The 25,981-nt window shown below is 56.4% G+C and overlaps 1 protein-coding gene across 4 annotated transcripts in view; it reads left to right on the forward strand.

Annotated features, from left to right (window-relative positions):
• Positions 1-25,981, forward strand: part of SHISA6 (shisa family member 6) — a 202,653-nt gene that overhangs the window by 55,918 nt on the left and 120,754 nt on the right. For all 4 annotated transcript variants that reach the window (XM_075903456.2, XM_075903457.2, XM_075903458.2 and 1 more), the window contains exon 4: positions 2,150-2,245. In XM_075903456.2, coding sequence (XP_075759571.1) covers positions 2,150-2,245 — 96 coding nt within the window. The remainder of the gene's footprint in view (positions 1-2,149; positions 2,246-25,981) is intronic.

Here is a 25,981-nt window from a genome sequence, read left to right on the forward strand (position 1 = left end):
CCATGGGGGTTAGTGGTCAGACAGGTTGAGAGATCCCTTTGCATAATGACTCATCCTGTTTTGCTGGGCCGTGGTACCCACGGCAGCAAGTGGGGGTTACCCCAGAGCCAGCAGCATAGAAACCAGCCAGGTACCCCCACTACGTCACAGCTTCCCGCCGGCCCATTCCTCTTCCTGATCTCCCCTGGCCAGCGCTGCTGCACCCCCTCGCCAGCTCTGCTTCCCGCCCCCCCTTCCTCCCGCCCCCCCCTCTTCCCAGCCAGCCTCACGACCCCGACCCCCCCCAGCTGTGCTTCCCACCCCCTCTTCCTCCCAGCCAGCCCCGCCTCCCTCCCAGCTGCTCCCCCGCCCCACCCACGATCAAATGTGTCTGGTTTTTTGGGGGGGAGGGGTCTACCTGGTAACCCTAATGCAGATTAGGCAGGTCAACATTGCAAATGAGGCAGGGATTTAAATATCCCGTGCCTAATTTGCATGAAAATGGTCGCCTCATTTTGCCGACTCAGCACTTTGTCGGCAAAAAGCAGCAGTCTAGAGGGGGATCTGTCGAGAGAGAACGCCTTTTTCGACAGATCCCTTATGCCTCCTGCAAGGAGTTTACAGGATCTGTGGAAAAAGGCGTTCTTTAGTCATTAGATCCCCCTCTAGACTGCTGCTTTTTCCCGACAAAGTGCTGAGTCGGCAAAACGTGGCGGCCATTTTTATGCAAATTAGGCACGGGATATTTAAATCCCTGCCTCATTTGCAATGTCAACCTGCCTAATCTGCATCCCTCTGCCAACAGAGGGATGCAGTCTAGACATTCCCTGTCTGTGCAGATTCTGGTTTGTTACCAGGGGAAACTGGATTTAACTCCTGCGTCGTACCCACGAGGCGATGGCAAGGGTCAGAGAACAAACTAGCAAACCATCTTCTAATCTGCCAGGCAGTCTGTGCCATTTCACATGCTTTCGCTGCTTGATCTCTGACCCGGTTTCCCAAAGGCGATGATAAATCAGCCACCCGTTGTATGTAATAGCACCTGTGGGCATTTCTCTGCTCTCCCCGTAGACATGGGGAAGATCTGCCTGTCGCTCTGAGCGTGCCAGTGCCAATGCAGACAAAAAAGAGAACTGTTGCCCCCCTCAGCCCTGCTCCCTCCCGGCCCGGCCACAGTCTCACTTGGGCCTCTGCTCGCGAAGAGGAGCGGGAGGATCAATGGCAGGGGAGAGGCAGGTGCTGATTTTGGCTGGTGTCGGAGCGACAGGTGTCTCCAGGAAGGCTCAGGCAGGCTCTCTTGGCCTTAAATAGGCAGCAAATGTCGGGGGTGGGTGGGGGATCGGGTCTATTCCTGCCGTTTCTGGGCAGGGGCCGGGGGCCCCCTCGTCCAGTGGTGCATCTTTGGCTCAGCTAGAACAAAGCTGAACAGCAGGTTCTCCTGCCAGACCTCCAGGGGGGCCAGGGAAACCAGGCTAGAGAGCAGGGAGAGACACGCGCAGATTCTAATTTGGAGGCCACGGTGACTTCAGCTGCTGTAGCACTTCCCAGGAGACCCTTACTGTGACGGGAGGGGACCTCCCTTGCTGGAGACAATCCACCTCCCAGACGGGCAGGAGCTAGGTTGCACTGACCCAACACTGCCTACGCCGGGGTGAGGCCAGGGTGGACTTGTCACCCCCAGGAGGGATGTGGCTGCACCAGCACATTCAGTGAGACAAGCCGGAGACTCAGCGTATTTGAGAGCAGAAGCCCGTATGGTCGTGAGCCGTGGCGAGCGTGCGGTTCCCCCAGCCTCCGTGGCCCCGGAGCTGCTCCTCCCCCGAGTCCCAGCCCGGCTCCTCCGTGGGGAAGGTCCACGTAGCTCTGCTCCTGCTCGCATGTCCGGCCTTGCGCTGCTGACTCGCGGAAGAGGGACGAGCCCGTTTCCCTCGAGTCTGGGGGCTTGAGTGCAGGGTTTGGGGTTTTGAACCTCTCCGATCGGTAACTCCTAGGCCCCCGTCAACCCCGGCAGCTTCCTTCCTCTGCAGCTGGCACGCGACGCGCGTTGTGCTTGGACCCCTTTGCGCTGAGCTCTCAGGTCTCCTGGCAGCAGGAGGCCGCGGCTAGTGCAGATTCCCAGTGTAATGGCGATGCAGAGTAATGCCACGCTTGTTCTCCTTTGCCTTGGCAGGTCACTATGGGAAGGATCTCTATCGAAGCGGAGGGCCAGATCTCCATAACTTCATCTCCTCCGGCTTTGTCACGTTAGGAAGAGGACACGTCAAGGGTACAGTGGAAACAATTTTTTGCTAAATAAAAAGATTGTATTAAACAAACAGCTCTAACTCACAAGCTGGGTTCCCAGTGCTGGGAGCTAGCAGTCCTGGACTGGAGCCGGTCGGCTGAGTCTGGCCCCTCTTGTGGCAGGTTAAATATTACGCCACCGGCAGCGTCTCACGGGAGCGGGGGCAGGGTTAGCGCGTCCAGACGCCACTCGGAGTTTGCATCCGACACCTCGTGCTGCGTCGCGCTCTCTGGGTGAGTGGGTGTGAACTGCCCCTCTTGCTGCTGCCTGTATGGGGGGACAGAGCGGTCTGTCACGCCGCCACGGGGGCAGGCAGTGCCTCTCCATAGCGGGGATGTGTGTGGATCCCAGTGACGCCCAGGCTTTGTGCTTTTGCTTTCTTTGTGGGGAGGGGGGTGGTTGGTAATACAACGATTTTATAAAATGATTTCTTACAGGTCCACGTACATATTTTCTGTGTGTTCACATGCTCTGTGATATCCTGTACTAACACCACACCACCTCGGTAAACGTGTTGTGAGCTGTGTATGTTCTGTGTCTATGTACTGTGTATACAATCGATGTTGAAAGCTAGCTGTAGCTCTATAGATAAGCAAACATATAACCCTCCTCAGGAGTTATGGTGATAACAAAGCTGCAGGAGCTGGTGTTGAATAACCTGTCACCAGCGCCCCAAGCTGAATTTTCCTTTTCTAACATTGTTGCATTCATGGGGGTTTCTGTAGTGGATGGTGCGAATGTCTGTTGGAACCACGTTTCTGTTCCCCTTCCACCTTTGAACAAAGTTACGTTGGTACGTGGACCGTGGCTCATCTCGCTCGCAAGGCGAGGCTGCCTCACCTCAGTACCGCTCTGACTTTGTTCCTTGCTGACTTACGAGACTGTTGTATATTTCTATCGACACAATGTCTGTGGCGACGCTTATCCAGAGCCAATGTACTATGTGTGGAGCCGTGTCCATGTGCCCGCCTGGGTGAACCCGCCTCCCTGCCGTTTCCGGGATGACCACCATGAAAAGAGTTTTATTTTTCGTACCTTTGCTTTACGTGTTAAGGTTCTCCATGCGTGTCACCCACAGCGGCGCCAGCCCTGTGGGAGTGTCAGAGACAACCAAATATCTGTACTGTGTCTGTGTATGTCTGTGTGTATCTCAATAAAGTTCCCCGCGGGCGAGGCAGCACCCAGTGTGATGCACTTCTACCCTGGGGGGAGCGCTGACCAGAGGAAGCCGAAGGACATGGGGTGGAGGACTATAAGGGGGCATGGAAGGGCATGTGGCTGGTGGGACAGCTGAGGCAGAATTGGGGGTTGATGTTTCGTATCGAGCAGGGCCTACGCTCACACTGAGCCCGGTGGGAAGCGGGTGTCGGCGGAGATGAGGGACGTGGGAAGTGCAGAGCACGGAAAGGTGTGTCCACCGCACATGGGACTAACTGCTGGGCTCCCCCGGAGGGGAGGCTGCCAACATGCTCCTCAGTTTGTTGTACAATATTGTGCAGTTACTTCTGTGTAAAATAAAATGTACCTGCCTTCTCACCCGACGCGGCTCAGGGGCTCTGTTCTTCCTTCGACGTGCAGATGGACGATGTCTGCACATCTGCCATCGGCTCGCCAGGGAGTTCCACGCCAGACATTCCCCATCCACAGGCAGTGGGAGAATAGACGATAGCTGTGGAAACTGCACTGGCAGCCACGAAGGCAGGAAAGTTCCTCTCAAAGTGGGCAAGTGGCTTTTGTGGCTTTGCGAAAATAGCCTGCCTTGGTTGTGCCCGGACTCAGTCGTCTGAGCGCTCAGTCCCCGTTTGCCTCGGCCTTTGGGATTCATTTTAAACTGCCTACAAGTTTCTGCCACATTTCAGTGTGTTTCACTTTTCAGAGAAACCGTTGAAGCTCGCACAGCACTGACGTGTCTGAAAAGTGCCTGCACTGATCGAACTGCCAGATTTGCACGTGCCCCGCAATAAGCGAGTGCGTCAGCATGTGTGTGTGGTATCTGTCGGCCGCCATAGGTGTCTGCATGTGCTCTGAATACAGGATGGTTTGGATGCAACAGGTAGGTGGTACTTCTGCTCAGGTCACTCAGGAGCGACTGAAAACCCTCCCGGGCGTATGTGCTGCACGCCTGCTTGAGAATTCCTCAGTGGCTTCAGAAATCAGAACCATTGTAGGCAAAAGGGTCTGGTCCCAGCGGGGTGCAGTAGCTTTGGGAGATTGGCTTCCGAATGGCAAGTGTCTGAGACAGTTCTTTGTCAAAATACAGCACCGGGCCTGGCTTCCTCCTGGGTGATTTCCAGCGAGTGAGCTGAGTGTACGACCTCACCCACTGACCCCGAGAGCTGGGCCCGCCCCGTTTATGATGGTATCATGACAGTAGCTTCTGTCTCTGGTTGGAACAGAGCCTCCGAACGTGCCTCTCAATGCTTCTGTGCGCTAGGAGACACCTTTTCTTTGGTTTCCCAGTTGTGTCCCAGGTTCCGGCAGCGCTCCAAGTGCTGAATAATATTCTAGAGTTTGGCTGTTTTGGGGAGGAGATGGGGATGGGAGACGCGGCAAAACACCATGGATCTCAGACCAGTGAATTCAAGTGCCTGACATTCCCAGGTCCCTGGGAGATGTGGTGTATGATTTGTGTATGACACCCTGCTGGGAGGTGCATCACTGCCTGACACTAACGTCTATAGATCCCGGCACAGTGTGTTCTCCAGACCAGGGGAAAGGCTGGCCAAGAGCACAGGACCAGGGACACACTCCAAGTTTTCAGACCCTACACAGCGTAGCTGGTGAGGTGGAGTCTCCTCTCTGATCTCCCTCCTCAGTCGTTCAGAAACAAAGAACGGATCCCTGAGCACTAAGCCTGCCACCGCCACCGTGTCCTAGCAATGCTCGTGTGCTTGCCTTTTCTGTCGTGGTTGGAGCTCTGTGACTGATTGCACCTGAGGACATCCCAATTCCCAAGACCGATTCTGCTCACTCTGCCCTGCTGAGGTGCAGTTTGAAAGTGTGTGTGGAACAGTCGTGCAAACCACAGGTAGGACTTTGAGAGCGGCCCCCCTGCAAACCTGGCACGAGGGCTTCCAGTCACTGATTCTCAGTGACACCAATCCGTTTGTTATTTCTGATTCCCTGGGCTGAGTCAGACGGGGCACCTCTCATGCATCCCATTTACACCAGAGCGATGGCTTTGTCCCTTGGGCACCCGTGTTATATCATTAGTTTGTGGGTTTGTACAGGCGTCACTGGTTACAGCGTCCGGAGGCAGCGGGCCTCGCAGGGAGCGCTGATGAAATTTGACCTCCAGACCCCATGTTACTAACAATGATAAGAGAGGAAGAACCCAGCTTGCCTCTCAGATCCCAGCATAAGTTTGTGGGGTGGATGCTTTTAACCTGAGCACACAGGCTTGGGAGCAGTGCGAGGGGGGATGGAGTCCTAGGGTGCCCTGCTCACAGTCACTGTCATGGAGAGACGTTTTACCAGAGTTTTCTTTAATATCGTGAGTCCAAGCCAGACCCGAATGGGACTCGTGCCTGGTACAAAATCCGAAAATCGCGCATGGACACAGATTTCACAGCTCTGCAGGACACGGCTGTCCCCACCCAAGCCCTCTGCCCCCTCCTATTTCCATGCAGCCATCTCTCCGAGTCCGAGCTCTTTGAGGCAGGAGGGGAAAGGTTTTGTTCTGGTTCGGGGGCTGTGGATAACGACCGTCACGCGCCTTCCTTTGGGGCTCCTCCCTGCTATGGCTCTGCACCGTTTTTCTGCACGTCTTCCACCTGCACACAGGCACCAGGGTCTGCTCCCCGCGCCCCTGCAGCACTAGGGGGGAGTGCCAGGGCATAGCCCCAGGAGCCTGCCCAGCACAGGTCTGCATGGTGGGATGGTCTAAGTCCCGGCGGCTGGTCTGCAGTGGGCCCACCCCTGTGGCTAGTCCCCGTGGCGCTGTACTGGTGTCTGTGCACCGGTGGAACTCTAGCTGAGAACGGGAGCAGGCAGGGTCTGGGTGGTACCTGAGCGGCTTGTTGGGTGTCAAGTCTCAAGAGTCTGCAATTACCCACCTGCACCCGGGGGGCAGTCTGGTGGGCCTCTCCTTCAGAGTCCTCCTGTGGTGGCCACTATCCCTCTGTGCCTTGTGGTCCCAACTGGTCACCCTTCCTAGATGCTCCCTGCTGTACCGGCAGGCAGCCTCTATCTCAGATTCCTCCCGTGGTACTGGTCAGTGGCTTCTGTTTCTGATTCTCCTTGTGGGTCCGGATGGTGGCCCCTTGTTGTGGGTTCCCCTTGGGGGTCTGGCTGGTGGCCTGATCTTGTGGGTTCATGTGGTTCTGGCTGGTGGTCCCCTGGCCTGGGGACTTCTTGTCTCGCCCCAAGAGCACTAGTCTATTCCTTGTAGTGGGTCATTCCTGACCGACTGACCGTCAGAATACCCCCTCCCTCTGACAGAGAGGCATTTTGTTTCAGTGCCCCAGGGCGTTTGCTTGGGAGCCTCAGCCCAGCCTGAGGACAAAACGTCCAACGAGCCACCTCCGAGATGCAGGCTATCCACCCTCCCGGGGACCCTCAGCAACCTGGCTCGGCCGTGTGTCTGAGATGCCTCAGACAGGGAGGTAGATTGCTCGGCTCCGGGCAGTGAATGTGACTGGGGATGAGAGCGGAAGGGCCAGTTTTCTGTGAAAGCGCCAGCACGCCCTGCCACTCGCGCATGTGACAGCGGCAGGCTGGGTGTGTCGCGTCCCAGGCTCATTAAGCACTTGTTAGACAGGTCAGATCAATGGCGGGATGTCAAGCAGCAGCCGGCTGCATCCCAACCAGTTGTTTTATCTCCGCCCTGGATAATAACTAATTGCTGCGATGGCATCTTGCCGTCTGGGCGCCGGCGATCACTTGCATTCTGATGCCTGATGAATCGGCACCGGTGCGTATCTGCCGCTGATTGTGTTGGCTGGAAAAGGCCTGGTTAGGATGCAACCCCCTGCCAGTGCCATGGAGAGACGTTATGTGTACAGCCGGCATTTCAGCCCACCCCGGCATTACCTCACCCCTCAGCCTCCACAACCTGTATCAGCGACGTCCGGGCAGCGTCTCGCATCAGCCCTGCCAGGGCCTAAGGCAGGGGGGCAGGGCTGGAGGGGATCGTCTGTCAGAGGCAGTCCCGGGTCCAGAGCGGGCACGGACACTGTGAGAGCCAGGAGCCCGGGAGCAGCTGCAAGTGTCAGCCCGTTGCTGGAGGCGCTGGAGGGACGTGAGCACGGAAGTGAGGAAATGTCTGAAAAAGCCTTCGGCAGGGTCTTTGGGCTGCAAACTAGCCTGAGTTCTGCTACCCTGAACTTCCCAGCTGGGTAACAAACTGATCTAGGTCGATTTCAAAAGCCCCTGGCCCTCCAAGCTGGAGCTTCCTACCTCAGCAGGCCACGGGCCGGGGCTAAGGAGACCCTCCCTGACTTTCCTGACACGGCAGCAGGGAAGCAAGCAGGGCGCTATCAGGCCAATAGGCAAGGGGGCGTCGGGGCGGAGCAGGAACCAGTGAAACATGCCTGGAGCCTTGTGCCCTGGTCACTCAGCCAGCATCTGCACCCTGGACAAGGGGAAGGTCGTGTGATGACACCTGCCTTCCAGGAGTCCCACACCAGGGCAGGGGGCTGCCCCCTCATTAGGCCTAATTAGAAGGCAAATGGGCTGGGGGTCAGCAACAGGCTCTGGGGACAACGGCATGAACCGGTTCCTCGCGCGCTCCCAACCCGCTCTCGCCCTGCAGCGGCCGACTGCCCTTCCCGGGGTTCTCTCAGCTCCAGAGACCACAGGAGCCTTGCGGGCGTGTCACCTGGCCACGTGGCCCGGAGCTCGGCCAGCTCCTCTTTGGGATGGGTGCCCTGCCCCGGGTGGGGGGTCTGCAGCTTCTCCCGGGCCAGTGCGCCACGGCACCAGAGGCCATGCGGGGGCCACCAAAGCGAACTCAGGCCCAGGGCAGACTCACACGTCTCTCAAGCAGCGGCTGACGTGGAGTGTGCACATAGCAGGCAGGAATGCCGGGTGCATACGCCGAAGGGCTGTGTAAATGGGAGGGAATGTGGTGCCCGCTCGGTCTGTGGGATACCCCGGGCCCAACTCGGTACGGAGGGAGCCCACGGTTAGAAAACAACTGGCTCTTCTGAGTCAGGAAAGTCCTCGCTAGCCTACACCCGCCTGCCTGCCTGCCCGCTGAGAAAGAAGAGATTCCATTGCCTTGGAAATCGCCTGGCAGTCTGGCGGGCACTAGTTCCGTGGTCAGAGAGTGGCCTTGCGTTAGGATCTGGTACTCATGAAAATCAGTCCGAGTAAGCGTGAATGGAAGCGGGTTTGCTGTTCCTGCTTCTCTCCGTGTGTGGCCGTTCTTCTTCCAGAGGAAGTGGGCTCCGTTTTGAATTAGCTTAATGAAGTAGATTAAACTAATCTGGAAACAGGCACTCTGGTAACAATAAATAAGTCCACACGTGGAGCAATAGTTATTCCAGATGCACTCCCCTGTAGACAAGCTGCCCATCACCTTGTCCTGTAAACGCCCTTTTCATGGGCTGTAATACCCCCCCCCCCCCCCCCGGGCGTCCAGCTGTGCTTTCAGCAGATAGTTCACACAGTCTAGCTCAGGGAATGGGTTTCTCTTCCTCGGCACTGGGTGTCTTATGTCAAAACAAGTGACAGCGCCTGCAAAGCAATGGCTGCTTCCTACTGAGCACCTGTGTCCTCTGCGGGGGGGATTCTGTCGACTCCTCGGTGCTGGCTTGGCTCTGGGTGGGGGGTGTGGCCTGTAGCCTGCGTCACCCGGAGCTACTGGCTCCGCTTTTCCCTTTGGACGTGTTTCTTTTTCTGTTTGTATTGGCGAATGTGGTTACAAAAACGGCCCTTGCGTGTCCTGCGTCACTAGCCTTTCCCATGGAGGCTGCGTGCTCGCCTGCAAAGCACGGTGAAGTCACATTCGCAATTCTCAGCTGGAACTGGCACCTTGTTGCTTTTCCAGGCTCCTTCAGTGGTACGTCCACTTGGAAGCACAGACAGGGGCTCTGCTGTTGGCAGTTTGCCACTGGAGCCGAGCCTGAGAGAAGCCGTGGTTCAGATCGTCAGTCGGGAGTCAGGCCCCCGTTGTGCTGCATGGGGCACAGATGCCAGCCGATGGCCAGGACCCTGGGAGCTCAGGGTCTGCCTGTTCCTCCCTGTCATCCACACGTAGGAGTCATGGGTGGCCAGGGCTGTGCAGAGATTGGACCGGGGAACCGAGGGCCATTCAGGCACCAGGCCCAGCGCTGTCTCACAAATTGTTCCCAGGTTTGCTCGTGGGAGGTGATGCTGAAACCTTCTCCGGCAGCCTCCTTCCCTGCTGAGACATAGAATCTGTGGCCACAAATGTGCCGCCGAATCCTTAGCCACGGCCACAGAGCCTGAGTTAGTGTCTGAACTCATCCCTCAAACGACGAGGGACCTAAGCTCCCCTCCCCAACTTTCCTGTGCCCCGGCTCTGGCCCAGAACGGCCCAGCAATCCCCTTTGTCCTGGTGGGAGCTCAGAGGCCCCGTGGACCAGCCTGGCCTGGCAGGCATTAGCCTGGAGATTCAAGTTGGGCTGTAGCGCCTGAGCCTGTGGAGACTCAGCGCAGGAGCCCCACCATACTGGACCAGGCCCGCGTCTCTCTGCCGTGTGCTCCTGCTCTCCACGCTCGCCTGGCAGCTAGGGCCCCGTGGGCTGCTGGGAATTGCCACCACCAGTGGATTCAGCACCTCTCAGGACTGGGCCAAGCCTCCAGTGCAGGGCCCCAGCATCACTTGTGCCTCTCCCTCAAGCTGTTACTCCTGGCCCCTCCCCAGGCCCTTGCCCTGCTCTCTGTCGGCTCCTCGGGGCAGGTCCCCCTCAGAGGCTCGTTGGGAGCTGCTTGTTTTAGGGCTCCCGGAGCAATATCTCGGCCACAGGCACCTCCCTGCTCCCTCTTCTGCCTCCGTCTGGTCTCCTCCGGCTGCCCGGGGTCCCCGCTAACCACAGCGCGCGGCCCCTCAGCTCCTCTGGGGAAGAATCACCCCCAGACTCTGCTGGCTGCGGCCCTGTGTCTACCCGGGACTGTAGGCGCCCGGCCCCGCCATGGGCGTGCAGCGGCCACGCTGCTGAGATGGAACGTGTGTGGGGGCAGCTGCAGGCCTGGGCCCGCGGGCGGGCGGGCGGGCGGCTGCTTTTCCGTGCTCCGCCTCTAGCTAGTCCTCTGTCTGTCTGTCTGTCTGTCTAGGTGCCTCTGCCTCCTGCGTCAGTGCCCTGTGGGTGACAGCAAGTGTCCGGCAGGGCTGCGCGGCATGGACCTGCCTGCCGACGAGGCTTGGCACAAAGGAGCAGCCATCCCCCCAGGCCCTCTCTCCACTGGAAGGGGCTGAGCTCTGGCTGCCCCCTGCCGTAGGGGCCGCAGAGGGGAAAGCTGGCAGGGTGAGTGCCCCTGACCCTGTCCCTTTGGCCTGGGGGGCTGGGCAGGAAGCTGCTAGTGCTCCTGTTGTAGGCTTCCCGGCCAGCTGCGTGCACGGAGCAGAGGCAGGGGGCGCGGGGGCCCGCCGGGAGCTGGCATGCAGAAAGAGGAGCCCTGGGGCTGGGAAGGAGCAGGGCAGAGCGTTCCACAGCCGGGGGAGCGTCGCTGCTCGGGGCTGTTGCTGGGGTTGCTCTCTGTTGGCAGGAGGGTTCCCAGTGGGGTCGACTAACCTCCTGCCAAGCACAGGGAAAGGCAGGGACAGAGAGAACCCGGGGCCTGGCAGCAATTTGTGCAGGCACCCGGATGCTGCAGCGTAACTGGGAGTTGAGCAACGGAGGGTGGGCTCAGCGGGCCCGATGCTGGTGCTGAACACACACCAGTGCACGGCAGCAGCGGGCCACCCCCAGCCCTGCCTGCGTCTGTCTTGGCGGGACATGCGCTAGGTTTCGCGATCAGCGGCTGGGAAACGGTCGGTTTCCCCGGTCTTGTGTCTTAGTTGAAGCAAAATGCAGGACAGACTAACACGGCTACATTCCTATCACTTGTGTCTCTGTGACTCTGACATAAAAGTGCTTCATTTACAAGTGAAAAGACGTGTTATCTACTGACCAGCCTTGAAACTGGCCCTGGGATCTGAGAGTCAAGCTGAGTTCTCCAGCTGTGCATGATCACAACAGAAGCCTGATCCACACGAAGGTCTGTAGGTCCTACTGTAATACAAACAATACAAAATAACAAAGTTTCCAAATGGAAATGTAGTTCAAATTGCACTGAGAATGAATGAGATGGAGCAGACTCCAGTGCCCTCACCCAGAGCTGGACTGGCTGTCGGGCGAAGAGGAGCAAAAGGTTTTAAAAATGCCGGGAGGACACTGCATACACGCAGCCAGTGGATCTGCTGAATAAAACGGTCTCTGTTTTGCACAGTTGCGTTTCTAAGCAGATCTGTACTCGAAATGAGGCCATTTCTGTGCACGCAACTCTGAGGCATCTCTGTGCAAGTGGAACCTTTCAGGTTGTTTCAGTTCAGTTTTAGCTGGAGATGGCATGGAAATATTGGAGTAAATCTTATAACACCCTGTGCAACTTGGCCTTACTGCCTGTAAAACCGGCACTCTTTAGCCTCAGCTATTATTTATCACTTTTAATGACTGAAGATGTTCTCGGTGCTGTACAGAGCAGAGTTACGAAGAGTTTACAACCTGTCAGTCAATCGCATGCCACCCGTTGGGATACCGGATTAAGGCTAGTCGCCCCAGGTCAAAAAGAGCAGAAATAGAGATGGGTTCAGAAGCAGATGAGGAGAATAATCAGGGGCTTGTATTAGGGGCCTTACATGAAGCAAGACTGAAAAAAAACCCTGCTTAGAGAGGAAACAAAGAAGAAGGGACATGATCAAAGTCTGTACAAAATGGAGAGGGTAGAAAGGGTGGATCAGCATTTTCTGATCACTCTCTGTTGCGATACAGGAGCTAGTGGACAGTCAATTAAATTAAAACAGGCAAATTCAAAATTGAGCAAAGGAAATATTTTTTTATGCAATGCACAAATTATCCCCTGGAACTCTCTGCCACAAGAGATAACTGACATCAACATGTAATAGGATTTAAAATGGATTGGACATTTACATGATTCGCAGGATGACCCAGAGTATTCATAGTAAATATTACAACAAGAGGTTCTGAAGGGACAGAAACCTTCCTTCTTCCTTCAGCCTGGGGAGAAGTAATCCCATAACTGCCCGCTGCAGGTTTCTTCCTCTGAGGCAGCCAGGACTGGAAAGGCCACTGCACTAGATGGACATTGGTCTGGTCCCCTCTGGCTGGGAGCGACGTGTTGTCATCCAACCGCTTCCGCTGCAGAAAACGCGTTTGATCAGCCCATGCAGACGGGGGAGTTCGCGCAAGGGAGAGTGCTGCTTACCTACCATGGCAAACTGGAGCTGGGTAGCCCTGGCAGGGCAAGCTGGGGGAGGGGTCCAGCCGTTGGCATCCTGGTTCCTAGCGAGTGCCCTGCAAGCCTAGCGCCTGCACCCCGGGTAGGGCGAGGAGGCCGCTGGCGATGGTGGTGAGTTCCCAACCCTCTTGCTGTGCGTGAAAGTCCATGGACGTACCCCCGTGGCTCTGCAGCCTGTTCCCAGCTGAGCAGCAGGCGCAGGCCTGCCCGGCCGGAGCCCCACCCAGGTTGTGTTTTTCTCTCGGTGCTAGGCAGGCTCCTTGAACTGTCCTGCTGCAAAACGCAGCCCCGGCGCTTGTTACGGGCGGATTGGACTCTCAGGAGTCCCGGGGCGGCCGTTAACCCCCCTGGCTCCCCGCTCAGCCTGGCGAGTGCTGCGAGAGGCCGCAGGGCTTGCAATGGCCGATCGGTAGCTGCGCCGTGGCTTGCGGGTCACATGCCAGATGGCCTGGGCCACAGCTTCCGTCAGCACCGTGTCAGGCCACGTCCACGCCGACTCGAGTGGCCCCACCCTCTGCAAAGGCTGCATCTCCGCTGCCTGCCCAGGGTCTCATCGCTGCCGTAGCTAGGGGCCCGCCCCGCCCACGTGCTGCCGGTGGTGGCCCCGGAAAGGCGGGGAAGAGGTGGGACATGCATCCACCCTGCTGCTTTCCTCATGCTCCTCGGTGTCGGTAGGTGGGCAGATCTGCGCCACGGCTCTTCCCAGTCCCTCCCCGTACGTCCAGTGGCACATCCTTGTCACATACTCCTGACTCCCGGCCCCGGGCCTGCATAGCTCACTGCTGACACCCCCCTGGGCCCACTGGAGCAGGGCCCCTAGCTGCGCCGTGTCGGCTCCAGCATGAAAAGGCTGTGCACGATCATCGTACCTCTCTCCCTGCCCCCAGGATCTCTGCCAGTCGCTCCTCTCGCTCTCGGTCCATGCCGCGCTAGGGCTCCTTCTCCTGCCCGAGATGTGCTCTGATGTCATCCCCGGGGCTGCGTCTGCCGGCCTGACGGTGTGGAGCCCAGCAATGCTCCCCGCTCTCCGCCGCAGGAGCCTTCCGGGCAGCAACCAGCCCCCGGTCTGCTTTGGCAGGATCCCCAAAGTGCCTGGCAGCCCCTTGTCATTCTCCCCATGTGCGTGGCTGGGACGCAGCGTCTGACACTGCGGAGGCTGCAGGCAGGGAGAGCCAGCGGAGCAGGACAGCGTGTCCTCTGCTTCCGTCATTTATGGCTTTAGAAAAAACGAGCTTGTCTCCCGCTACGCGCTCCCTGCCAGCTCCCCCGTCCCCTCCCGGAGGCCACCCACCCTCCTGCTCCTTAGCAGCCTTCGCCCGAGGAAGGGGGCATGCAACAGCTGCTGGGCTGCAGCTTCCTCGCCGGGTTCGTTCTCCTTTGCAGAGAAGCTGGGAGCACCTCTAAAGATTTGCAGCGAGTTACTAAAAACGAGGCTGGACCCGGGTGGCAATAACACGGCCCATCGTAGTGTCCCCCCAGCCCCCGCTCAGCACAGGCGTTCCCCAAGGCCACTCAGCGGGGCTCACGCAGCCTCCCCTCCCCTAGAACTGGAGGTGGCAGGGGACAAGAGCGGCTCTAGGCCCAGGCAGGGTTCTAGGACTGAGCACCGTACGAGGGCCTAGGAGCAAAGAGGCAGGACAGATCCCGACAGCCTGCGAAGCAGAACACGCCAGCGAGGGCCGGACAGAGCTGGGTGGGGGCAAAGAGGGAACTGCACACGGAGCTGAGCCGGAGGAGGCACTAGGCAGAGGCAGGGCTGGGATGGGGTAGAGGGCTGGGCACTGAGTGAAGAGGAAGGGGCAGTGGGACCCAAGGCAGGCAGGGTGAGTCAGTGGCTGCCTGGGGATGGACGCTTGCAGGCGCCCGGGCTGGTTCAGGCTGCTTGTGCTGGGCGCCTGCCTCTGAAAGGCCCCCCTGTGAAGAAGGGCAGGCTTGTTTCAGATGGGACCAGGCCTGGGAGGTTAGTGGTGCCCAAGGCTGCCGGCCTTTCACTCCGCAGGGATGCACCCCCAGGAGCCGCTCACGCTTACCCGGTTGCGGCTTTTCTGTCAGCTGCGGGCAGAGGCGGCGAGAGAGACAGCACCCCAGGGGTGAGCGAGGGGCCCCGCTGTGCCTCCCCCTCCATGCGGCGGGCGGAGTGGGCCTCGGAGCCCCGCTCCCTCGCCTGGCTCCGCAGCTGGCAGGGAGAGCGGCCTGCGGGCGCTGCCCACCCCGGAGCGCTGCAGCGGGAGCCGGCTTGCATCCCACGTGCGCTCAGGCTGCGCACGGGGCAGGCCGAGTCAGCCCGGTGCTTTACTCGGTGCTGGAACACGAACAATTCTTTGCAGACCCCGTTGTCTTACCCCCTCCGCCTGTCGCAGAGCAGTGTCCCCGCCCTGGGCCACTCAGCACCGGGTAGCACCCCGTGTAGACTAGCCCTTGTGTTTCACGCCACAGAGGCTGGGGGGAGACGCCAGCTCTGACGCCCTCCTGGGAGGGGTACGTGGGTCCTTCGGTCTCCTCAGGCCAAGCTCCAGGGTCGAGCGCCTGCTTGTGTGGGCCCCCACTGTCATAGCCCTAGGTCCCGGCACGCCTGGGAGACCCAGGAAGCAGGCGCCCGGCCCTGGAGCAGGGCCTGAGGAGACCAAAGGACCCACGCACCCCTCCCAGGAGGGCGTTAGAGCTGGCGTCTCCCCCCAGCCTCTGTGGAGTGAAACCCAAGGGCTAGTCTAAGATGAGTGACGTGGGATGAGACAACGGTGCCTCTGAACCGAACCGGGATTGAATCGGCCACGTTCGAGCTCCTGGCTTGTCCTCTAGAAAGAGCCAAGTGAGCGTGTCGAGGGATCCCCGTGGACCGTAGGGCCACACCGTGCAGGAGGGCCTGGCGAGAGCGGGGGAGGACCCTGCTGCAGGGCCTGGACCAGAGGACTGCAGGACCAGTCGAGGAGACGCGGGCACCTACCGGATGGATCCCTTGGGCCTGGGAGTTTTGAGCTGGCCGAGAGGATCAACTGCCTCTCCCCAGGAAGATGTGCAGCCTCTTCGGGCAAAGGAACTGGAGCCCTCCCTCCCTGAGCCTTCCCTGGCAGACCCCCCTCTGCCCTGCGGTGCAGCAGATGGGGGTAACGTGTCCTCCCGGCACCTCGCCACTCGGGTTACTCCTGCACAGACCATCCCGGCCTGGAGCCCCAAGCTCCTGGCCTCCTGGACGTGATGGGGGAACGACGCTCTGTGGAGCCCCAAGCTCCCTGGCTGAACTACATCTCCCAGGATGCAGTACAGTCCCTTCCTGCCGGGCTGCCTAGTGCAGCATGAGAGGCCGGGCTGGGGAGCCTAGTGCATAGAGGAGTGGGAGCATCAAATCCCTGAACTACGAGTTCCATGAGGCACCGAGGCAACATTTCAGACAAAGCGATTTTGGCTCCCGACTGACACGGGCAGGCTTGGGGTAGTTTCTTGGGAAAGGGCGAATGTTTCTGTTTAAGGCCAGCATTGTTCATCACACGTTTCTTTGGTCACTATTCCGATTTTCCATTAAAATAGTTTTGAGATAATATTTTAGACCCTTCCTGCTCTGGAGAAACCACTGGTGGACTTAGGCTCTTAAAAGCAATCCGGACAAAAACACAGCAATGTCTTGGGACAGAGTGGATGATCTGCCAGGACTTTTCTTACTCCCATGGCTCAAGAGTTTGTGTTCTGTTGAAATGTTCCCCTCTGCCCAGGTAGGTGAAGGATTCTTATCTTCTGTGGTGGCATCTAGCTCTGCGAGGCTCCAAACTTGCTTTAGAGTCCAGCTGCTACTTGTCAGATGTCAGCAGCTGTGGGGAACCTCTTTGCAGTTACCAGAGGTTAGTGTTTTCTCTCCATTTGATGTGTGGGCAGAAAATTGTCCTGTGGAGCTGCTTTCTTTGAAGCTATTCCTTTTGGGGTCCCAGGTGACGTAAGAGGTCTAGGCTGACTCATTCTATTTAAGAGTTTCTCCCTCCAGCCAGAAATAGCTCTGTGTGCAGCCATAAAAATGAATCAATTAATGTCTTTTATTAAACGGAAATGCAGATAAATCGGGGATGCAATCACGCCCTGTGACTCCTGCTCCCTCCCAGCTCTCTTTGGGTCTGGGTTGTTGGGTTTTTAAATCCTTTTTGAAAGTTGACTGCACAGTCATATCGCTTCCCCCTCCCCCACCTCCGATGACTCCCAGACACTCTGGTTTGGGGGAAAGAAGTGTCAAGAAGATACAACAGTCGGCACAGGGAGACAGTTAGGCTACGTCCACACTGGCGGCTTCTTGTGCGCGTATATGCAAATGAGGCGAAGCGTGGACTATCGCTGAGCCTCATTTGCATGCATAATGAGCCACCGTTTTTTTCAGAAGAGGTTCTTGTGCAAGAAGGAGCATCTACACTGCCTCTTCTTGCCCAAGAAAAACCCTCTTGTGCAACGCCGTTCTTCCTGAACAGTACTAGGTGTAACGGCGTTGCGCAAGAGGGTTTTTGTCGCGCAAGAAGGGGCAGTGTAGATGCTCCTTCTTCAACAAGAGCCTCTTCTGAAAAAAATGGCAGCTCATTATGTATGCAAATGAGGCTCAGCGATAGTCCACGCTTTGCCTCATTTGCATATTACTCGCTCAAGAAGCCGCCAGTGTAGGTATAGCCTTATTTTGCTAGGAGAGTGAGAAATGAGCAAGGTGTGTCTGGCCAGAGAGCCAAGTGAAATGAGCGCGTAGGTGGCAGTGCAGGAACGAGGAAGGGGTGGCGCAGTCCCTGTGTTGGTTGTGTGCATGTCTGGCATATGGGTAGCTTCTCCACAGTTTATCCTTCACATAGGCCTCAGCAGAATTGCCATTACCAACACCCAGGAGGGCCCCTTCCCCCGTCTCGGCTGCTCTCTGCCTCTGTGACCCTTGTGATCTGATCCGTATGCGAAAGCCCCCGCTCCCACACGAAAACTAATCGAGCGCCTGCCAAACTTTGAGCACATGCACAAGTCCTCTCTGAAGGCAGGAGCTGAAAGGCCAGCACATGCTCAGTGTTTTGCTGAATCTGGCCCAGTCTCTTCAGCTTCCTGTGCAGGTTCTTCAGGTCGCACGAGGCCCTGCACATAAGCTAATTGGGGTTTGTATTTTCATTCCAGCCTCTTATACAGTACAACGAGCAAGACACATCTGTGCTCACAGCAGCATGGCTATTCCCTCCGCCATTCGCTTACTTAAACCAGGTGCTGTGGATTTTTCCATAAATACAAAGTGGGTTTAGCTGAAAAACCCTTCCTTGATGTTTGCAAAGAAAAAAATACTGCCGTATAGACGCTATGTGTGCAAATAGATGTGCGAGTCAGAAGAGACAGAGAGCAATAGAGGCTTAAATAATGGAATTCATTCAACTAACGCATCTAATCGCCTCTGAAAGCTTAAGATCAGTTAAAGCAAAACCATTATTATCTGGGAAAATGCTGTTAACAGAGAGGGACTGTGGGTTTATTTGTTTCCTCACAGTGTGAGAATAGTGTTTGCATCTTGCACCCAATTATGCTCGGTCTGCAGGCCTGCAGTAGTCTTCACGGTGCAAATAGACTGAGGCAATTTTAAAAAAACCCTCTTTCAATATGTCTCCACACCACTGTTTGATTTGGAGCTTTTATTCCAGAAGGGCTGATTGTTGGAGGAAGGAATGGTGAAAGCCATATTCAAGGTTTCGCCTGCAATGTCCGGGAAGAATTAGTGCACTTTATAGAATGTCTGTGTGCGAGAGTATGTTAAATACAATGCAAAAGTTTTATTTTACTTCTTGAAAAAACCTGCTGTACAAATGACAGTCCAAGAAATTGCTTTCAATCCAAACCAAAAATCAAACCTGCATATTCCCAACAACTCTCTGTAGCTTTAACAGCTTGGGTTGCTCTTTTAATGTAACCTCTCCCTACTCTCGCAAACTTTGTTTATTTTGCTGGACCCTTTTGAATATGAATGACTGGAGCTTCTGCTTAACTCTACATTAACTTACCACCAGGAAGGGCTGAAGACACTATTGCAGACTCCTGTCTGTGCAGAGAGGCCTCAGTTCACAGAGCAGATGCTTTCCATGGTGAGATGCCTGGCGAACGAAGATGGGGCAGTGATTATTTACATGTAGTCCCAATACATTGCATTGTACTTTTCAGCTGAGGATTTCTGAGCACTTTGAGGGTATGTCTACACTACAATGTTAGTTCGAACTAACGGACGTTAGTTCGAACTGACATTCATAGCCGCTACACTAGCGCTCCACTAGTTCGAATTTGAATCGAACTAGCGGAGCGCTTAGTTCGAACTAGGAAAACCTCATTTTACGAGGACTAAGCCTAGTTCGAACTTACTAGTTCGAATTAAGGGGTGTGTAGCCCCTTAATTCGAACTAGTGGGAGGCTAGCCCTCCCCAGGTTTCCCTGGTGGCCACTCTGGCCATCACCAGGGAAACTCTATGCCCCCCTCCCGGCCCCGGACCCCTTAAAGGGGCACGGGCTGGCTACGGTGCCCGTGCCAGGTGCAAGCCTGCCAGCACCCAGCCAGCAGACCCTGCACCTGGCATGGCTCAGAGCCACCCACCCGATGTCCCCCAGCCCTCCCCCTCTTCCCGGGACCAGGCTGGCGGCTCCCGGGAGCTTGCCCTGGACCGCAAGAGGCGGGCACCTTCCTGGGCTAGTGCGGACATCGTGGACCTCGTCCACGATCTCCGCACTAGGCACAGGAAAGTGGCCGTCTAGGGCAGGAGAGCTGCCAGCCTGGCCACCCACGAGCAGGTGTGCATGAAAATCAAGGGGGTCCACTGAGACCCCCGACCCTGAGCCCTGAGCTTAGAATGGCCGTCCTGGGTCGGACCAAAGGTCCATCTAGCCCAGTAGCCTGTCTGCCGACAGCGGCCAACCCTAGGGACCCTGGAGGGGATGGACCGAAGACAGTGACCAAGCCATTTGTCTCGTGCCATCCCTCTCCAGCCTTCCACAAACTTTGGGCAGGGACACCACTCCTACCCCCTGGCTAAGACTACTCCATGGAGCCAACCTCCATGACTTGATCTCACTTCCCTTTCAACTCTGTTCTAGTTGTAGCCTTCACAGCCTCCTGCAGCAAGGAGTTCCGCAGGTTAACTATTTGCTTTGTCAACAACAACAACTTTCTCTTACTAGTTTCAAGCCTGCTACCCATTCCTTTCCTTTGGTGTCCTCTAGTCCTTCTTTATGGGAACTCAGGAAGAACTTTTCTGAATGCACCCTCTCCACCCAACCCCTGCTTTTAGAGACCTCTATCCTGTCCCCGCTCCATCTCCTCTTTTCTAAGCTGAACAGTCCCAGTCTCTGTAGCCTCTCTTCATCTGGGACCTGTTCCCAACCCCTGATCATGTTACTTGCCCTCCCCTCTCCCAGCCTTTCTCTTCCCCTCTCCCACCTCCTTTTCCCAGTCTCCCCCAGTTTTGTTCAATAAAGACAGAGTCAATGTTGGAAGAAACGTTATCTTTATTTTGTACATCAATAAGAAGGGGGGCTAGGGAAGGGTAAGTGGAAGGAGGTGAGGGAGGAATGGGGTACGAGCCCCCGATGGGGAGGACTGGGCTGGCTCTGCGGGCTTCTGGGGGTGGAAGTTCTCCTGCAGCCCCCCGATTGCCCCCTCTCCACAGATGGCAGCCTGCGGCAAGTGCAGCCGGGCTGATGGCCGAGTGCTGTGATGTGCCCAGTGTGGGCACTCCGGGCACTCCAAGCCAGGACTGCTTTGCAAGCGGGGCACCCCTTAGAACTGTCTGTCCGGGGTGGGGGTCGGGACCCTTTAAGCGCAGCCCTCAGCTAGCCTGAGACAGCATCTCCACGCTCTATGTCCTCCTCTGATGCCCTGCCGGCACTGCTTCTGGCCATCCTTAAGCCTGGTTCAGGGTCCACTCAATGTGGACATGCTAGTTCAAATTAGCAAAACGCTAATTCGAACTAGTTTTTAGTTCTAGCTGCGTTAGTTCGAATTAGCTTAGTTCGAATTAAATAATTCGAACTAAGTTAGTTCGAATTAGCGCTGTAGTGTAGACGTACCCTGAGATAGGGAAACTGAGGCACAGAGTGACTTGTCCAAGGTCACACGAGTCAGCTTCAGGACAAGGACTAGAACCCTGGTCATGCACAGTCTCAGAGCATAGCAGTGTTAGGGTGTATACCGATAGTATGGATACGCCTCAGGGAAGGCGCGATCCATAGGCATGTGTTAAGCTCTAGAGTGTAACTCAACATAGGCATTGTTCTTATCTTTGCTACGGGCACAGTCTGTCAGGGCCAAAGGGCCCAGCGAAGCGCTCTGCTCTGGGTCATGCCGGGGAGGGGGAGAAAACACTGGGTTCTTGGTAAGGTGCAAAGCAGATCTTGTCTGAGCAAAATTTGCGGGCCCCTCCCATGTTGGGGAGAAAATAACTAATAATCCCAATGGTGTCCAGTCAGCAGCTCCGGCTCGATGGTGCTAGCTAGCGAACTGTGCAGAGCTCCGACGACAAGTTCCGGAAAGCCCTGGCGAACCGGGCAGGTAGCAGAAGACTCAAACAATCAAACGTGGGACTGGTGATCAAGAAAGAAATGATGAGTGAGCCTGGCAAAGCTGAGTGGTAAGTCTGACTCACCCCCTGAGTAATTCGGCTCTAATATTAAGAAGGAGCGGGGTGGGAGTCTGTAAACAACTACGGACGTGCAAGCCAGACACTCACTGACGAGAGGGGAAGTTTGTGGTTTGCCAGGAGTGCAGGACAATGGAAGCATGAGCCACGAGGAATCAATCGTGCGCAGCAAACGAGCGGGATTCTTCAGACAACATGAGAAAATGAGTGCCCCAAAGCTGGTATTGTTCTGGGTTGCAGTGAATCAAGGCGGAGGCCACCCAGTGAAAGTGAATGCAGCCGCACCAGTGGAAGCCAGTGTGACATCTGAGTCAGATCCGTTTCCTACAGACTGTCATGCAACCTTTCCCATCAAATGAATTCAAATGATCTCAGATATTAGCACTGTCATGTAGCCTGAAAGCCAGCCAAAAGGCTGCACTCAGCGGGGGATGATACACTGCAGCATGTCAGCTAACGAGGAGGGATGTGATGGAGCGCCCCGGGGTCAGCATCAGTTCCCATCTCGCCACATCTTCATTACTGGTCTGGAAAAGTGAGTCGTTAATTGCACTCCCAGGAGGGGCTGCGCCAGAAAGCGTTTGCCTGCCTTGCATTATTCCCCTGGGTGGGGGAAATCCTCTTTTCCCCCCACACATGCCCCCGCCAGGCCTGGCAGGAGCGTAGCAGACTGGACGGACAGCCACCTTCAGTGTTCTGCAGGGGCTTGCGAGTGCCTGGCCATGGCGCACTGCGCCTGCCAGCTGGGGGGCAGCAGGGCCATGCCCTTCCTGCACAGAGGGGACTGAGTGTTGCTAATCTTTGGTCTCGGGCTGCTTTAGGCCACCCAGCTCTGCACAGGGAGGGGACTGGAAGGCTGCTTCCCACAGCCCTTGGCGCTCCCTCTAGGGGGGATGGAGGAATTGCAGCGGGGTTTGGAACAGCACTTGCAGGGAAGTGCTTCCATTATAATTGTGCAAAACACAACCCGTCCGGGCTGAAGTTCCCCAGGCTGGGGTCTGCCTCAGGCTGACTGGTTTGGGGAAGTTTCGGCTAAAATGGTTCAGCCGTTCTGAGAGCAAAATGGGAGGACACGCCATTGGTTAGCCCATGAAAACATTCCGACGGCCATTTCGGTTCCAGGCTCCAGCACCTCCATGCGCTGGTGCCAGGACCTGAATCTCCGTGTCAGAGATGCGCCCTATGCTGCTCCAGGAGAAAACCACCACGTCAGCCGGAGCTGTGAGCATCTGGCAAATCTCGGTTTGCACATGCTCAGTAGAGACTTGCTGGAGTTTGGCAGCTAAATTCCCAGACCATTAACTGCAGGCTGCGTGCTCCGGCCCACAGCTGAGCGGGCGTTCCCTGGAACTGCCCCTCCTGGCAGCCAGCGGCCGGACAGGCTGCAGAAGTGAGAGCAGAGGGGCTGTGCTGGCCCTGCCCAGGCCCTGGCAGTGCGGAGAAGGAGCCGTGTGAGGAGGTCACAGAGGAGATGAGGAGTGGGCGGGGCAGGGCGGGGGGGGGGGGGCAGAGGAGAGGACATGCCGGGGGACACGGGCTGAGGTGGAAAAGGGTGGAGAGTCTAGGACCGCCCCTCCAGAGCCTGGACTAGAACTCCTGGCTCTTTAGTCCCAGCGCTCTGCCATTGCAGCTGTGTAAGTCTCCTGGCAGAGCCCAGCCACTGGTGATGCCACAAGTGGAGCTACACCAGTGTTAGTGCGACAGTGGGGAATTTGGAGGGAAACTGCAAAGGTGCTCACGGCTGTGGTGGCTCTTGTGCGGCCCCTGGGGGACCCGTTCCCTCGGTTCGAAGCACCTTGGTGCTGGCAGGGCATAGACAACAGGGAAACTCAGAGACAAGCAAAGAGGCACTGCCCCTGTGAGGTACCCTCTTGCTGAGCCCCTCACATGAGCTACAGGCATCTGGCTTATCCCGCCGTAGCGTGGCCACCGGTCTACGTGTGTCTGAAGGGCTTATTGACCGGCTGAGGTAGGGCTCACTTCGACTGGCACAAGCGGGTCTGAGCAGGACTAAACAGATGAGGCCTGAGACGTGGGTTGAACCTCAGGATAATAAAAAGTTATGGAGGGTTGCGGGGTAGCCTCTGAGAGCAAGCCCAGTCGCCGGAGACAGGTCTGTGGACATTTTCCACACTACCGAAGGAATCTGGATGCTCATATCCCATTACAAGTAAAGGGATTTGGATTCTTCAATCCCTGTAATATCTAGAAATACCTTCAATCCCTAGAAATACCTTCCTTAAACCAGCCTGGGTCAGGCGCCACAGACTATGTGCTGTCTTCAACATGAGCATCCTGGCAAGTCCCACAGGGACAGACGCACCTTGCAAAGTAGGTGCCACCCGACTGATTCCTAGCTAAGTCTGTGAGGTGGTCTGGCAGGGTGTTTAGCCTGCATGTGTATGTCCATCGTCACTCCATTCTGTGCTATCACAGATTCTATGACACGGTCATTGCAAGGAACTTGGGCATTTCTTTGCCCCAAAGGTGCCATATCAGTGCAAAATAATTCTGACTTACCCCCCTCCATGCCAGGCAAAGAAAAGCATTGGCTGCTGAATGCCGCCCTTGGGTTTCAGCTGTCATCTCAATTCTCTTCTAAGGGATTTTTGCCAATTTCTAACTGGATTTTCTTAAATTCACAAAACTTGTCTCTGTATCCCAAGTGACTTTGGTTCGTCCATTGAGCCAACCAGTTCCAAGGCCTCCCCAAAGAGTTGCTATAGAGCAAACATCTCTTCTGCCTACTGGAGCCTATTGGACCCTGTCTCTGGAGTTACAGGTCGGTCCGCTAGCAGCTTCCCCTCATTATGCGCTTGATTTATTGCCAGATGCAGCAGACCAAGGTTTACACCAAAATGAGCATTTTCCACCTGGGACTGGGGGAGCAGCTCTGTGACTGGCAACGTGAATGATGAGTGTGAGCCCGGTCTCAGAGCAGCAGCCAAAATACGACGCGCCAGTTCTTGTTATCATCACAGAGCCAGTCCTGTTCCGTGGGGTTCTGCCCTAATTGGCACGAACGAGAGCTAACGATGACACGAACACTGCCTGTTGATGGATGGCAAAGGCATTCTGTGTTATCGATTTTTCAGCTCACTGTCGCTTAGCTCTGTGGCCCAGTCAGAAGCAGAGGGGAGCCGGTGCTGTACGAGACACCGCCAGCCTTGCGAGAGGACCGTCAGCGCATGGAGTCACCTCGCCAACAGTGTGAATTCTGCTCAGTGAGCCGTTTGCCAAATGCGTACACAGGCATGCGCGCACGGGCCAACAGCGTGAGCCTGTCTCCCCGGGGGTGTGTTATCCCCCTCCCCCACAGGATTACACACGCCGGCCTTCAAAGCAGAACAGCGCGGGTCATTTCTGCCTGGCTCTGGGAACGGTGTCACATGGAAGGTAAAACTCTGATGGCTCCTCAGGAAGGGATGCACCTGGGGCTCTCGCCAAGGCTGCCTCCTTCATGAAAACACATCCCAGAACTCATGCCCGCATGAGTGCAAGCACTGAGTGAATTGTGGCTGCTTCATCCCCCGCAGGGGCACTGGAGTTCAGCCACAGGGCCTAGCACATTGCACCTTAGGATACCTGGGATATTAAACCGCAAGCTAATACCTTGCCATCAAGGTTCCCTCTAAGCTGGGCAGCAGCACGGCCCCGCAGCTGCTTAACGAGCCCTACCCAGGGGCTCAGGGCTGCTGTGCATGGAGCTGCCTGGCTGGGGGAAGGGCACTTCTCTCTCAGTGACAGCAGCAGCTCCCTGCTCAGGACAGAGCAGCGAGTCTCTCCTAACCCGTAGGGACACTTACAGAGAGTCTGCTCTATGGCCTTAGCTAGCAGCCAGCTTCTCTCTCAAGCTGGAGAGGCTGGTGCACTGGGTTCCAGGTTTGGTTCCACCGGCAGACAGCCAGGGTCTGTTGGTGCGACATCCACACTTACGGGCCACAGGTCCAGGATTTTCTTAAGGGCACTAGACGGAAGTCAGTGCTCACTGATAGCTCATTTCACATAGTCAAGATGTTAGGCTCAGTCTGTACCTTGAGGGGAAAGCGTTGGGGTTGTAAGCAGCCCTGTGCTGGCTAGTGCCAATTCCCTTTTCAGCTGGTAGCCGTAGCAGAGAGGGTGGGCATGGCGATGGAGCTGCCCTTTCATTTGGGGGCAGTGCCTCCAGTTACATGGTTCCTGTTCTTTGCATAGAGCTGCCAGCCGGCGGGGGTTAAACCCACACTGAGTTCCCCCTGAAAGATGGAAAGGAATCACACACCAAACTGTCAGTGTAGAGCAAGGGGGCTGTGTCGAGAGTGCATCCCTTTTCCGTAAAAGGGATGCAAATTAGACACATCGCAATTGCAAATGAAGCGGGGATTTTAATCCCTCCCGCTTCATTAGCATAAAAATGGCTGCCGCTTTTTTTCGGCACGGAGCTTTGCCGGAGCTCTTAAAATAAGGAATAAGGGATCTTTTGGAAAAGGCTTTATTTTCCGAAAAATCCCCGTCTAGACTGGTGCTTTTTTCCGGCAAAGCTCCAAGCCGGAAAAAAGCAGCAGCCATGTTTATGCAAATGAAGCGGGGGGGATTTAAATCCCCGCTTCATTTGCAATTGCGATGTGTCTAATTTGCATCCCTTTTACGGAAAAGGGATGCAGTCTAGACACAGCCGGGAAGTTTGGCCTCGGACCTGGTTCTGACT

This window comes from Pelodiscus sinensis, chromosome 20 (assembly GCF_052426305.1).
Source record: "Pelodiscus sinensis isolate ZL-2025 chromosome 20, ASM5242630v1, whole genome shotgun sequence".
Lineage (NCBI taxonomy): Eukaryota > Metazoa > Chordata > Testudines > Trionychidae > Pelodiscus > Pelodiscus sinensis.